This window comes from Aspergillus neoniger (genome assembly GCF_003184625.1).
Source record: "Aspergillus neoniger CBS 115656 unplaced genomic scaffold BO87scaffold_38, whole genome shotgun sequence".
Lineage (NCBI taxonomy): Eukaryota > Fungi > Ascomycota > Eurotiomycetes > Eurotiales > Aspergillaceae > Aspergillus > Aspergillus neoniger.
The window spans coordinates 86,970-101,159 of record NW_020291166.1 but is presented as its reverse complement, the minus strand read 5'-3'; the positions used below and the strand labels follow the sequence as shown (position 1 = coordinate 101,159).

At 50.8% G+C, this 14,190-nt stretch overlaps 4 protein-coding genes across 4 annotated transcripts; 3 read left to right on the top strand and 1 right to left on the bottom strand.

Moving 5' to 3' along the window:
• Positions 1–793: 793 nt before the first annotated feature.
• Positions 794–2,402, top strand: mac1 (putative copper-activated transcription factor GRISEA; the record flags this gene model as incomplete). Its single annotated transcript, XM_025624923.1, has 2 exons — positions 794–902; positions 991–2,402. 2 exons carry the CDS (start codon positions 794–796, stop codon positions 2,400–2,402), a joined length of 1,521 nt encoding a protein of 506 aa, XP_025475761.1.
• Positions 2,403–2,876: 474 nt separating this feature from the next.
• On the bottom strand, positions 2,877–3,710 carry BO87DRAFT_409859 (MICOS complex subunit MIC10). Its single transcript, XM_025626271.1, has 3 exons — positions 3,512–3,710; positions 3,149–3,299; positions 2,877–3,074 (listed from the first exon to the last, which is right to left on the bottom strand). Exons 1-3 carry the CDS (start codon positions 3,593–3,595, stop codon positions 3,025–3,027), a joined length of 285 nt encoding a protein of 94 aa, XP_025475760.1. The 5' UTR covers positions 3,596–3,710; the 3' UTR covers positions 2,877–3,024.
• A 323-nt stretch (positions 3,711–4,033) lies between these two features.
• Positions 4,034–8,580, top strand: BO87DRAFT_429731 (ribosome biogenesis protein URB2; the record flags this gene model as incomplete). Its single annotated transcript, XM_025627508.1, has 2 exons — positions 4,034–4,051; positions 4,144–8,580. 2 exons carry the CDS (start codon positions 4,034–4,036, stop codon positions 8,578–8,580), a joined length of 4,455 nt encoding a protein of 1,484 aa, XP_025475759.1.
• A 2,155-nt stretch (positions 8,581–10,735) lies between these two features.
• BO87DRAFT_342984 (nucleobase cation symporter-1 family protein) lies at positions 10,736–12,848 on the top strand (the record flags this gene model as incomplete). The annotated part of the gene is made up of 5 exons (XM_025620758.1): positions 10,736–10,835; positions 10,954–11,024; positions 11,111–11,360; positions 11,433–12,160; positions 12,220–12,848. The coding sequence occupies 5 exons, from the start codon at positions 10,736–10,738 to the stop codon at positions 12,751–12,753; spliced, it is 1,683 nt and encodes a 560-aa protein (XP_025475758.1). The 3' UTR covers positions 12,754–12,848.
• Between the last annotated feature and the right edge of the window lie 1,342 nt (positions 12,849–14,190).

Sequence of the window (14,190 nt, the reverse complement as noted above, 5' to 3'; positions counted from 1 at the left end):
GCAATGGTTATGCTGCCTGAGGTTCGCAAATGGGCTGCCACGCGTTGGATTTGAATTACTCTTATCGGCTTATCGTTAAGTTTTGCTCCGCCGTTCGGACGGCAACGGAGACCTCCACCATCTTTCTCTCTCTCTCGGTTTGACCACCCACGGCATTCCCTCAGCAATACTAATTATTCAACTTCCTGCGGGGTTGTAATTACATACTGCAGCATTCTTCCTCATCCCGAGCTGCAATCCCCTCGGCCTCGCCGGGTTGTCGTTCGTCTCTTCCCCGCCTCTGGAATCCATCCCACCGGGTAACCTTTGCGCTCGTTCGAATCCGTCGCTTGTCCAACCCGTTCCAGCCTCTCTTTGTCATTCCACTTGTGGTGCATCCTGGTCCGCCTTCGCTTCGAGGGGAACAATAACTTGTTTTCTCGGTAGACGTGCACCGCAATTACCTGTCTCTAACACACTGCTTATTTCATTTCTTTTCTTCTCTTGTGATCAACTGAGTTCTTACGAAAGCCGGCTTGCGGCCGTGGTACGATCAGACCTACGGGCGGGGTAAGGCCATTCGCACACTTATATCTCACCTGAAAGCTCAGGCCCTCCCGTGGATTCACTATTCAGCATACTCTCGGCTGATGCTGTTCTGGGCTCGTTATCATGCCTCTCGATGAAGAAGGGGCCAAGTGGTCATGGTATGACTCTCCGCCGGTGAATAAGCTCTCTGCTAATCAGATGCGCTTCCACTAGTGAGCCATGTATCCGTGGCCATCGGTCCTCGAAATGCCAGCACTTCGACAGGATGATGATGAAGGTCCCAAAGGCCGGACGACCGCTTGCTAGATGCCCTCATCCGAAGGGAACTTGCAGCTGCCAGAAGCTATATGCGTTCATGATTCGCATTCCTAAAGGTGGGTATATACGACGGATATAACCTATTGTCTATCCTACCGTGTCATAGTCGCGTCTTTGGTTACTGACTTTGACTGTGTCATGTAGGCTCGACTTGCTTGTGTAGACCAGTGTACCAAGTGCCTGCCGATGCGGCGGAATCTGCTTCAACCACCCCCATTTCTGCTCCTCCGATGCCGATTGCTGCTCCCAACAAAATCCAGAAACCCATCAAACGACAGATCAAGACTGCTCCAGAGAACCTTACCAAAGCCTTGAACTCCATACCAGAATTCGGAAGCCAGCAATTGGAACATGGAAATCTGGGCCGACCATCTCCTTATCCGGCTCAGGAACAGCGTTTGTCCAGTTCATATGATATCATCAAGCAAGAACCAAACCCCTCGCACAAGACCTTCGAGTGCGCCAGCGAAGATAAGGCGCCGCAGGGCGGCAGCTGTTGTTCTCGCAAGTCTCAGCCCTCACAGACTATAATTCCGGATGTTCCAGCTCCTGCAGTCCAACGTTCCTGTTGTAGGAAGTCCGGTTCGGCGGCACAAGATGTCGAGAAGGAGGACAGCACTCCCAGCGGTTATGGTCACTTCCAACCTCCAGCCTTCCACAGTGATAATGCAAGATACACACCGAACTCTATTCCCCAGGTTTCGACGTGGCAAGATTTCCAAGCAGCGAAGCAGAGCCAGTACATGCAGCCTTTCGCATTGCCCGTATCCGAGTCTGGTTATCTCCCAATGGCTGGACCTGCCGCAGGTTTTAATTCTAAACCACTAGACTTTCAGCATCCGCATGCGTTCAACAACTATGAGATCTTCAACAATCAGATCTCTCAGCCGACGTCGGAGAATGCTATTGCAAATCCAGCAAATCCTGCTGGCGAAGCCTCCCATGATTGTAGCTGTGGCGATGGTTGTCAATGTCTGGGTTGCGCGTCTCACCCCTTCAACAACACTACTAGACAGCATGTCCAACAGATGGGCCTCCTGGTGGCCCTCCGTGATGATGAACAGAGCCCCGACAGGCTGAACAGCCATAGAGGCTCTCCTTTGCAGACTCAACCCCCGGACTTCTCATCATTACAGTATTCCTTCGCCAACTTCGGTAATCCTCTGGGCGACAACTTTCACCACGTCGCAATGCACCCATATGCCCAACAGAGTACGGACTCGGGTCACGTAAACAATGGCTATTCATCTCCGCCTGCGGATTATCTAGGACAGCAACTGATGGTACCGTCAGAGTACTATACTCTCGAGTACCCAGTGGGGCTACCTAGCGCTTGCTCCGATACAACTGGAAGCTGCCAATGCGGAAGTGACTGTACCTGTGTTGGCTGTCTTACCCACAGTGGACACAACGGACTGCCTCTTGAGCCCGCCATGCCTGAGGGCAACTGGGACCACATGAACCTTCCAGGTTTCTCCATGGACGCTACAGGTCACAGCACGTCACAGATGCCTGTGATGGATAACTTTGTCGCTCATTCGAACTCTATGCTGTAGTACCCCACCTTTTATTTGCATTGGGATGCAATGCGACTCCGCCATCTTTCCACCCTTATGCCCTTCCCTTGCTTTTCCTGCGATCAAGTTCTCACTCGGATGACCGATGCTTGTTCATGATACCCCTTGCTCATAGATGTTGGATGATAGAGGATACAAAAGTCTTTCCGTCCTCTCTATTGTTGTATATATTCCTCAGCCATTACCTAGGTTTGTCTAGAGTCGCAAACGCACGGACCGATCTCCTCCCCAAGCTCTATGAGCCCTTATTTCTCTATTATTTCCATTCGTTCTATACTGATTGGCAAGATATCGGTAGAGTTATCGCAAGATCGCAAGAGACACTGGACTAGACCGAATGTAGTAACCTGGAGAGAACTAAGCCCAGATGCTGTATAATGTGGTCGCATGAAGGGCCTAGATGCTAATGAATAGCTACTATCAAAGCGGCATTACAGATGCCTTAAAACAGTTAGAAGTGGTAGCACAACGATGAATTGAATGCTAAAGTAGGAAAAAGTCTAGAGAGACCATTTCAAACACGACGAAAGATGTTCTTGATGCAGCTCGTTTTCCTTCCCAGCTATACAGGTATCATACAGAAATGGAGGCCCGAGCTACTCTACCTACGCAGGGCATCTCTGACCGGAGAGTCGCCCCGACGGAAGGAGGCTGTAGAAAGTTAGCTTAAACAGTTCCCTCCGGTATTGGAAGAGAAGGGGTTGAATGCAATTGCATGAACGTACAATCAGCTTCCTCCCAAGCACGTCCGGCACCGAAGCCGAGACCAACCCACGCGGGCCAAGCTCTCCGCTTGAAGAGGAGCACGGAGAAGACAACACCGAAGGAGAGACCGAGGGAAGAGCGGATGATGAGGGAGGAGATGGCGCGATCCCACTGTGCATTGAGAAGTTCCGTATTAGCCCGAGCACTACTGACTACACTTCCCGATGACATATGTGCGTCTGTCCCGCAGTTGCAATTTGCGGATGGGGTTCTTCAAGGGCGGAGAGGCCCGGCGGCTCCATGGCAGGCCCAGCCAACAGAACATTCAACATCCAGACGGAACAAAGTGATCGATGGAAACTTCAGATGGTGGTGCAAAGTACCTTTTCGTTCAGCAGGGCCTCGCTGACGGGCTTGGTGGAGCGTGGGACCGGTGCGACCGGCTGGGATTCGTTGGAGTCGGCCATGGCGATAAGAGCTGAAAGTCCGAGAGTTAATTCAGAGAAGGCCCAAAATGAGGGGTCAATTGGATCGACAGAGACCTGACTGACCTTCGGCAACAGACTACAGAAGGGAGGGTTAACTGGTTGCAAGCAAAGGAATGAGAAGCAAGAAAGAGAAGGAGAGTCGATGGGCGGACAAACTGATCGGGTGCGACGTTTCGAGCTCTGCCGGGCTAAAAGGCGGTCGGAAAAACTAGGCAAAGCGCTCTCCGCTTTCTGGCGTCAGTCTTCCAACTTTTTCGACTTTAAGGAATCCCTCCTTGGTCCCCGCAGACCAAAAAAAATAAAATCAACGTCTAGGACGAACCACTTCCCCCGGACTATGTTCGATTTATGCTGACGCGGTGGCATCGAGGATCTTGGGGAAACCGGTACTTTACGATCTGACTCGTCTCATCCGAGATGCCTTCAGTCGCGGAGGTATGTGTTGGCTCGCTATCTTCCAAGCGTTTTGGGTTGTATGCAACTTTGAGTGTTCGGCTAACCTGCTGGGATTGTTTCTCTCTATACAGCGTCCGCGCTCCTCACAGGAAGCTTTACTCCGCCTCGAAAAAGGCACCGCGTCTCCGACCACACAACTTGACGAAGCCGCTCAGATCATCGGCCTGGATCTTGCCCTATGTGCGAGTCACCCTGAAATCAATCGAACCCCTCATGTACAGAATAATGCCGCGCCGAAGGAGGAATGGGTGCTCCGATGGTTATTGAAAAAATTGCGGGCGGGCAAGAATTATCGCGTCGACTCTACCTCTTTTCTCCTACTCCGACAGTTGATCGACCTAATCCCGCCAAAGACCCTGGCTACGACTCTGAAGGACCAGAAATTCCTCGCTATTTTCAATCAAGCTATTGCCGACCTGGAGGAGGATGTATTCGCAGCGCTGAAGACGGGAACGACTGATTTACTGCCCTCCGATTCGGATTCAAGTCATACCTTGAGCGATTCTCCGCACCGCAATGGCGATTACGATAAGAAGGGAACGAAGAGAAAAAGGGCCGGCGACGATGAAGCAGACACTATGGATGTTGATGACCAGCCGCGCACGCCGATTTCGTGTTTCTTGGCTTTTATTCGCGCACTGGATTGCCTGTATAGCTTGATCATGCTGGCGAATCGGACTCTTGGGGTAGATGAGGTCGCTAGCTCCCATTTGAAGCACGCTTTGAAGGGCGAGCCAGAGCCAAACGCGGTGACGCTGCAAAAGTCTTTCCGACTGGCTGCCGTGATTTCGACGCAATTTTCCCATGCGCGCAAGACGACGGACTTACAGCACCTCCTCTACGTGTTTCCTGCGGTCTTGGAGCTGTGGGAACTGAGGTCCTCTCGCCGTGATGACTCAGATAAGGGACTGAGTAATGAGTGCTTTGCGAAACATTGTTTCCAGAGCGCACTCAGACTTCAGGTCTCTGTTCGATCGATCCGACTTGACACCGATGAGAGGGCTCACGTACTGCATGGAGTGGAGCGCTTGATCGCTCTGCATGTGGTCATCCCGACACGCGGTGGATTCTACGAGCGAGGAGGTGCAGGTATCGACTATTCAGCTAGTGAACCGGATTGGAGTCCGGTTAAACCTATCTCTGATACACTTAGACCCATCCTCTGCAAACCAGAATGCCCGGCAGAGACTGCAGAGGACTCCACTGTACAAAAGAAAATCATGTGGAAGACAGCAGAATTGCTCCCGGAGTTTTTCGATATCGCGGTTCGTTCGGTGCCAAGGGACACTTTCCGGAGACAGACACACGAGGCGCCGTGGCTGGAGACTCTGTTTGTTGCTATTGCAGAGCTGGCATTCTCAATTGTAAAGTCTGAGAATACAACCACGTACCTTTCCGAGTTCGTCGGCATTTTGGAGCGTCTCTTCCGTGTGGTTCTTGTCCGTAACGTGCAGTTGTCTCTACATACATTGCTCACCCACGCTTCCTACACCGGGCTCCTCAAGGATGGTTTGTCGCAGATTGAATGGAATCTTACATCTCTACTTGTTGAGCTCGGTGTTGATATCTTCCTCCCTAACTCTGGTCTCAGTGACTCGACAAAATTGCTGAAGGCTCTGCTGGAGAAGATCTTCTTGCATTGGCGCAGTGGTACGCCCCAAAGTGACGGCAGCTATGAGACCATTAAAAAGGGCATTGTTATACCTCTGCTACGTGGTTTCGTGGCGGCTCGAGATTTGCCCACCTTCATGGAGTTTTGGTACGAGCAGCTCATCGAGGTTGAAGAGGCACGGTCGCAAAATAAAAACTTGGAGTCCTTTATTGTTTGGGAGGATGATGACGTGTGCAATGCATATGGCGATGTAATGCGAAGTCCCCTCACTCACACATTTGCAGCTGCGCAACTCAAGGCAGCTGCGGTGGAAATTAGGAGCGAGGATGGGAAGATTGCCGACGCGCCCGGAGCCTACGCCCAGTTCGTGATCTTAGAGTCTGGCTTCAGATACCGTGATTTGAGCTTCGCGGACAAGAACGAATCTCTTAGCTCTGTCATCCAGACCGCGGCATCAACGTTGTCGTCAAAGCAAAAGCTGCATTGGCGATGGCGGCTGTGGCGACTCGCTCGAAACCTCTTAGAGAATAATGTCCAATCCACCGACAATGATCTCGGAGTTGCGATTATGAATCTGGTCGAGACAGGTGCAGCGACCATTCGGCGTCACCATAAGGACCGGCTGCAGAAACCTTGGGCACCCTTGGAATGTTTCGAGGCGTATCAATTTACCCTTGCCGCCGTCAAGGGGTCTTTGAACAATGATCAGTTCAAATCACTTACCAGCCAAATAACAGAGCTGGTCAAGTCAATCTCCGACAAAGATGCTTCGGATGCAATTGTATCACCCTGGAACGGGCGTATCGAGACTCTGAATAGGCCGGATACTCTTGCCCTGGCGTATTTCCTGACACTTGTCAGGAGTCCCGACGTCTGGGATCGGGTTGAGCCTGAAACTAGACGCTCTTTGTTTGGCCATATCTTTTCTTTGGCAACATCTCAGTACAAGTCTTCACCATCGGCTTTGGAGACTGTTAGCCCTGAACTCAGATACCTTCAGGCCTGGGCTGGCGTTGTCTGCCATGAGTATTTGCTCAACGCTCCGGCCATCGCGTCTGATCTGATCTCCGTGCTCTCGAGCCGGGTCAAGGAGGACATCACGAACCGTAAACTCTATGTTGAGAGCTTGCAGAGGATTCCTGCCCCGCTTGTCGTGCGCCGGCAGAGAGCGATTTTGCTGGATCTCTTGCAGGAGGTTATTGTCCAGGAAGACAGCACGCCCGAAGTCACTGTTGGAATGCTGTCATTGATGGCCAAGCTGGCCGATATGCCTAAATCTGCCGCAGCCGTCACCAGCAATTGGGAGCCGGTCTGGACGATTGCGAAGGCAGTCACCTTGCAGGGAAGCGAGGTTGATCTTCAAATCATGAAGGCCTTCCGCAACCTGCACAGAGCAGTCATAGCTAAGCTGCTTGTTCTGTCCGATGAAGAGCGTCACAAGCTTTTCAAGAAGATGTACCGCAAGGTCTCATCTAAGGCATCGAAATTACAGACTCTTGACCGTGACTCCATGGACTGCTTCTATCTTAGGATCTCTCTGTCTCAGCTGTGGCACCACCGTAAGCAGCTGGTAAATGTCTTCGAAGAGACGGATCTTGCTGCTTGCCGTCAGAAGGTTTTCGACCTGGTGGTTGTGGAAGTTAAGTCTGTCAAGGATCAGTGCAAGAAACAGCAGCTGGAAGAGACGATCACCCTGATCAAGATTATTGATGCGCTGGAAGATTTTGAGGATCTTGCCACGGACCATGCCGAGGTCGAGAAGTTCCTGTCAAAGATCGAAAGCTACGTGGAGAAGTCGGTTGATTCGGGCTCCTCGCTGAGAAGACTCATAAGACGTCGAGTCCTGGCCGGTCGCGGCACTGAAAAGAGTATTACACAACCTGTGATTCAATGTGCCGAGGCCCTCCCGCTACAGCACATGTACAGCGAGGAACAGCGGCTCTTCATCCGGTCCACCTCTGGAAGGTTTCAGTCCATGTCCGTGGAAGAGCTGACTCGAGTCATCCAAGACGTGCGGGAGTTAGGCTTTGTTGGCGAGAATGCAGAGTACCATCTGCTCATTGCCGGGTTGGCCATTGCCTCGTTGCCTCCAATTGAGGACAAAGAAAGTCACACGGCCCAAGAACTATCGTTGGTTTGCACCGCAGTGACCGAATCTCTACCCCGCAACAAATCCATCGAGCAGTTTACACTTGCGACCGAATGCCTCGACATTCTCCTCCGGAATTACACTCGCTGTATCACGCAATGGAACGTCGATAATATCCTGGGAACTATTGCAGTGTGCGCTTCTAAGTCAGGACCTTGCATCGACCCCGAATACGCGGGAACCGTTTATATCCGCCTGTGCCGCCTGATGGGTGTCCTCCTGGGTCTCCACCGTCAGAAGCTTGGAGGCCGATTCCACCTCATTCTGCCTGCTGTCGAACGACTGCTGGACTGTTTGTTCGCTCGTTCCAAGAAGCGCAGTCGATCCATGCCCCATGAAAAGAAGCTCGGCCAACAACCATACTGGCTTGCTCCTTTGCAAGCCTCGCACGCAGTTCACTTCACGCGTCTCCTCACGTCATTGTGCGACCCAACCGTATCCGCAGTCTCGAGACCGACACAGTCCGCAGGTGGTTATGAGGGGTTGACCGATCAGACCAAGAAAGCCAAGCGAATCGCAGGACAGTACCTCCAGTACCTGATAATGGAGTATACGCAGAGTTCCCTGCGCGGCACACTCGCTCCCGAAGTGAAGGCCGCCATTGTCCCTGGTCTCTATGCAGTCTTGGATGTAATGTCGCGCGAGACGATGCGTGCCATGAACGCAGGGCTAGACGTGTCTGGCCGGGCGGTGTTCAAGGCGCTGTACGATGATTATGTGAAGTTTGGCAAGTGGAATAAGGGCTAGGCGATGGCATAGATTCGGTGGTTGGCATAGCGGGATGTAGATTGCATATAGACATTTCTTCTGTACTTAGTTCAACGGGTGCTGTGCTTTGCGCGCACCACGAAATTCATAATTATTTCGAACAGGTGGTTCGCTCCTGAGTGTACCTTTGCTAGTCGCTTTACCTACCTGCCTCTCCAACTCTACTACTGCTCACGTACAAAAGTACAATAAATGCCTTGTTTTCTTGCTTGAGACTTTGGACACACCACACCCCCTCGCACCAGAAAAAGAAGAGAAGCAATAATAATAAGCAAGAAGAATAGGTTAGGCTTTCCAAGATCCAGTTCCAAATTCTCGCACACCACTCCCCCTTCCCATACTACCCTTTATCCCCCCTCCAAGAGGCTCGGGATGACGTGTATGGCACCGTCCTGAGCCACGTTTTCAGTGATGTGATCGCCAATTTTGACTTCTCGGGAACTGGGATCTGAGTTTGTCGGGGCGAGATAAAGGTAGGGAAGGGGAATGTTGGTTGTGGTTAAGGGAGAAAGTGTAAATTGTTTGCTGGTAATTTTGGGAAGCAGTCATGTAGTAAGTATGAGCGAAATGATGAGGGCGAGGCGTTCTAGACAATCTGTGTGAGGTATAATTTGAGGGATTTCGATGAATGCTGTATTTTCTTATTTTCTTACTTCTCTTTTCTTTTTTAAGGTTAGTTGTGTTGGGTAGGACTGGATATGTGAGAGTCTCTTTGCGTGTGTAAAAGGTGGTGCAGGAGGGGTTGCAGATGACGGAGATGGATTTACTATAGTATTCGGGGGGAACTGTGGATGGATCGTGGTGGCGGTGGTGGTGGTAGTTTGATGTCGTAGTCAGGGTAGACTGCTAGTAGAGTATGCGAACGGGATTAAAGGTGGCTGTCGAACTACTATTAGTCAAGTGCCTCCGGTAACTAGTTGGTTTAGTTTAGTCAATCAATCAGGAATGATTAATTAGCATTACAGTCAGTAGTTCACTAAGTTTTGTTATTAATTTTCAATAGCTAGATAGCAGTCCAAACTGCATGCACAATCAGGTGATCCCCACCTGACTATACACGTGCTTCCTTCCCTTTCTGGATTTGGAAAATCTTAAGCTCTCCCATCCGGAGGAATTTCGCAAAGAGAACCTCGGGTTCGACTTGCGGGAGAGGAACCGGTTATCAGCCGACGATGGGGACGGACGAAAAAGAAGAAAAAAGCAAAACAGGAACATCAGCATCTGCTGATGGTTCCAAATCAATCCTTTTACTCGATGGCATCGAGTCAGCCGGGCTGGTGATTAGATAGGCCCTAGCCACTAAGTGGACCCGTGAACGGCTGTGAGTCGCTGATTGAACTGGGGCACCCCCGGGCTCGGACTGATTGCGGAGGACCAGTGGAGATGCAGAACAGCAGACAAGTCCCGATATCTTCCCTTAAACAACTGATAACGTTGACGCTTACTCGACCCGATCGAGCAATGGAAAATGATTATCGTCCTTCCTTTTGTGGTCGGCTCTCCTGGTACGTCCGACAAACGGCCCATGGAGGGCGATAAGCTCGCTTCACATGGGTGGCGCTGTCCAGGTCGATCCCGGCCCTCTTTTGACCAATTTTCTTATCTTTATCTTGTGTCAAAAAGGCAAAGAAAATTAAGAACAGAATTAAGACATGGGTGAATGAAAGAATAACTCAACCCGGGTGTCATGCTGGCGTATCCAGCCATTATCAGCCCAGAATTCATGATGGAACCCGCTCCATATCTGCTCCAGCACCCACCTTGATTGGCCCATCGCTGGGCGATGACGCCGATAGTAGTAGTACCTTCCGGTTCTTCTTTGGTATATGCCCAGACAGACAAAAAGTGTTTATATCTCTTCGTTGACCCCCCTGGATTGTCGTGCCTGGACTGGTGAAAGAAATTATTACCTTTTTTTCCCTTATCTTCTGTTCCTCCGTGGCTTCTGTTGCGAGCATATAACCCTGGTGGTTCTGCTCCCATCAGCCCTAAAAGAATATTCTCCTCCTCCCCCACCCCAAACCCCAACAAATCGACCTACTACACCATACTTAGCTATCGATATCTCCTGGTACATACTGTCGCTGTGTTATTCGAACCCTCGACGTTTGTCAACATACCACATAGGCCAGAGATGCCTCGAATCAAGGAATGGATCGAAAAGCTCGAGGTGCCTACGGAGCCCGGGTTGACCAATACTCAATTGATGTTGACGAACCGTGACTTGCGGCCAGGTGAGATCATGAAACTGGCTGGCGGATCACATTGAGACGCTCCGTGCTTGTGCAGCCGGATTCAATAAGAGGACACTGGAAGCTGACCGTGTGCAAATTTGATTTCCGCCGACTGCAGTTGAACACGAGCGTCGTCAATGGAGATGGTACAACTTCATCGCCTTTTGGATTGCAGACTCTTTGAATATTGTAAGTGTCTCGGGCTGCTGTGGTATCCAATTGAATCATCTTCATGCATTATCCACTGAACTAACACATCATCTCGCACATAACAGAACACATGGATGATTTCATCTTCGATGATTGTCGACGGTCTGTCCTGGTGGCAGGCATGGATTTGCGTCTGGGTCGGTTATTTCATTGCTGCTTGTTTTGTCTGCTTGACCGGTCGCATCGGTGCAGTCTATCACATCTCGTTCCCGGTCGCATGCCGGGCCAGCTTTGGAATATGGGGTTCTTTCTGGCCCGTCTTCAACCGGGCGGCAATGGCTGTCGTTTGGTATGGTGTTCAGGGTTATATTGGAGGTGAGCCTTTCCACGAGAGTTCACAGTACAACGGTTCCCGTCCGGATGAGCGAAGCTAACCCCGAGTACTAGGCGAGTGCGTAACCTTGATGATTGAGGCTATCTGGCCAAGTTATAGAAATATCCCCAATCATATCCCCGCAAGCTCCGGCGTCACCACCAAGGACTTCCTGAGCTTCTTCCTGTTCTGGCTCCTGTCACTGCCAGCTCTCTGGTTTCCGGTCCATAAGATCAGACATCTCTTTACCGTGAAAGCCATCTACTCTCCCATCGCCGCCATCGCCTTCTTTGCCTGGGCCATCTCCCGCGCCAACGGAATTGGTCCCATCGTGCACCAACCCGCTACCGCTCACGGAAGCACCTTGGCCTGGGCAATAGTCAAGTCTATCATGAGCTGTCTCGGCAACTTTGCTACGCTGATTGTGAATGACCCGGATTTCTCGAGGTTCTCTCGGTCGCCGAAAGACGCGCTGTGGTCCCAGCTGCTCACCATCCCAATCGGGTTCGGCATCACCTCCTTCATCGGCATCATCGTCTCATCTTCTTCTGCTGTTATCTTCGGCGGTGACTTTGTGTGGAACCCGTTGACGCTTCTGGGTCAGTTTCTGGATGGCGCCAGCTCCGCCGAGCGCTTCGGTATCTTCATCATCTCGACTGGCTTTGCTCTGGCCCAGCTGGGCACCAACATTTCTGCCAACTCGGTCTCTGCCGGTACCGATATGACGGCCTTGCTGCCTCGATACCTCAACATCCGCCGGGGTAGTTATATCTGCGCCGCGATCGGCCTGTGCATGTGTCCAGTACGATTATTCTCTCTATCATAGTCTGTGTGGTAGGAGAAAAGCTAATAGACTCTTAGTGGAAACTCTCGTCTTCATCCAATTCATTTACAACTTACCTCTCAGCCTACTCCATCTTCCTCTCTTCTATCGCCGGGCCTATGATCTCCGACTACTACTTTGTTCGGAAAGGATATCTGCGAGTGAAAGATCTGTACAGTGTTGGAAATGACTCAGCATACCGCTACACGTACGGCTTCTCCTGGCACGCATACGCTTCGTATCTTGCAGGCATTCTCGTCAATATCGTCGGGTTTGCCGGCGCAGTTGGGCGTACCGTGCCTGTGGGAGCCCAATACATCTACAACATCAACTACTTTTCCGGTTTTGTTGTCTCATGTGTGATGTATTACGCATTGGCCAGACTGTTCCCCCTTTCCGCCACCAGCAGTACGTGGCATGAGGCGGATATCGACGTTGATGAAGACCGTCTGTCCGTAGCGGATGGGCAGGAGGTGTATCCGGAGGATGAGCATCCGACAGGCAAGCCGCTGGACGTCGAAGCTCCTGTTGATCAGAAGCACCCGAAGTCCACCGCTTCATCGCTGCTATGAACGAGACATGACTTTTTCTTTCTTTACTTGTTGATATTGTATTCTAATGACTGAACGCTTACTTTTCCACGGGAAGGTACATATTAATACAGTGCCATGAACGACCAGAGATCCATACTTAGCAAGGAGTATTCCATCTCATAAGTAGAAGAGTATAGCTATCCCAATCAGGTAGGTGGGGAACGATAGTGCAGATGCGATTCCCCCACTTGGTGGTCCGCTCCGATCGGTCTTTCCCGTTGCGGAAGTCATTGCTCTGCGACGTTCTTGAGGATGAAGCGTGTCCTTCATCACTATCTCATATACAACACTCTCCTTTGGCAGATATACCGCGCTGCTCGCTCTGTGGCTGCCAGTGTATACACTGATGAAGTTGGTACTTTACTGTCGAGAGGCGGTTATATACTATCGCACATAATACTACTCGGAGGGATTTAATGACCCACGCTATACACATACCCTTGCTCTAACTGTCGAGAAGGTCTCCAGGTACGCTCTCAGTCTTTCATTCAACTCTTGTGGCTGAGCATTACTTGTGTGTGTAGTATTGGCATGTGTCAACTAATGATTCTCCTAGTGCTCTGCGGTCTACGATCAGGCACTTAGATATTTACGTCTCTTGGTGAGGGAGGTGAAGCCATTGTACTAAGGGGTAGGTCCAGCTCTTGCACCCTCGTCGCACTCCCTTCTCCGTCCCGTCCCCGTCTTTTTTGTTGCATTGTTTACCACTAGCTGTTCGCCATTTCTCTAGTTTCTTTTGCTTATCCTATCTACTCTTTTCAAATCGGGGATAGTTCAATGCTAATCGGGCAGTCAACTCATAAGATGACTTAGTGCAACAGAATGTTCAGCCCAGGCAACATTGCTGGCCTGATCGGCCTGCAATAGAAGTTTCCTAATATCGCTCTCCAGTAAAGATCTGAATACTGAGCGGAATACATGCATAGAATGGTATGATGCGGATACAATAACACTTACTCGGGCTAGGCCTGCTAGTCGATAGATCTTCACGGATCCTTGACGGAGAAAATGAAAGTAGCAAACCCAATGTGCTACCTGTGGCTCACAGAAAGAAAGATTATTCAAGAAATGATGGCCTTACGTGCGTATCGAACGACTTACAGTATGTGAACAATATCGTGACACTGTCCGCCTCCTGAGTGTCGCCTGTCGGTGTTCCCCAGACTTGCCCATACTGGTTAGCGGATCGACAAGCTGACCTGCAGTGCCTGGAGCCCAGGCCAAACTTGTAGAGAGTGAGCGATTCAACACCAGAATCTTGTTGTCGTCATCAGCCAGACTGATATTATTGATGTTTATGCTAGCGTCGACTGCACTGCGGGATCTAGGGTGCATCACACCGATCGCGTGACGTGGCGGGGTCTCTAGCTCTTCTGGTCCTGCCTTACTTGTCTTCTACTCCTATCTACCCGGTGT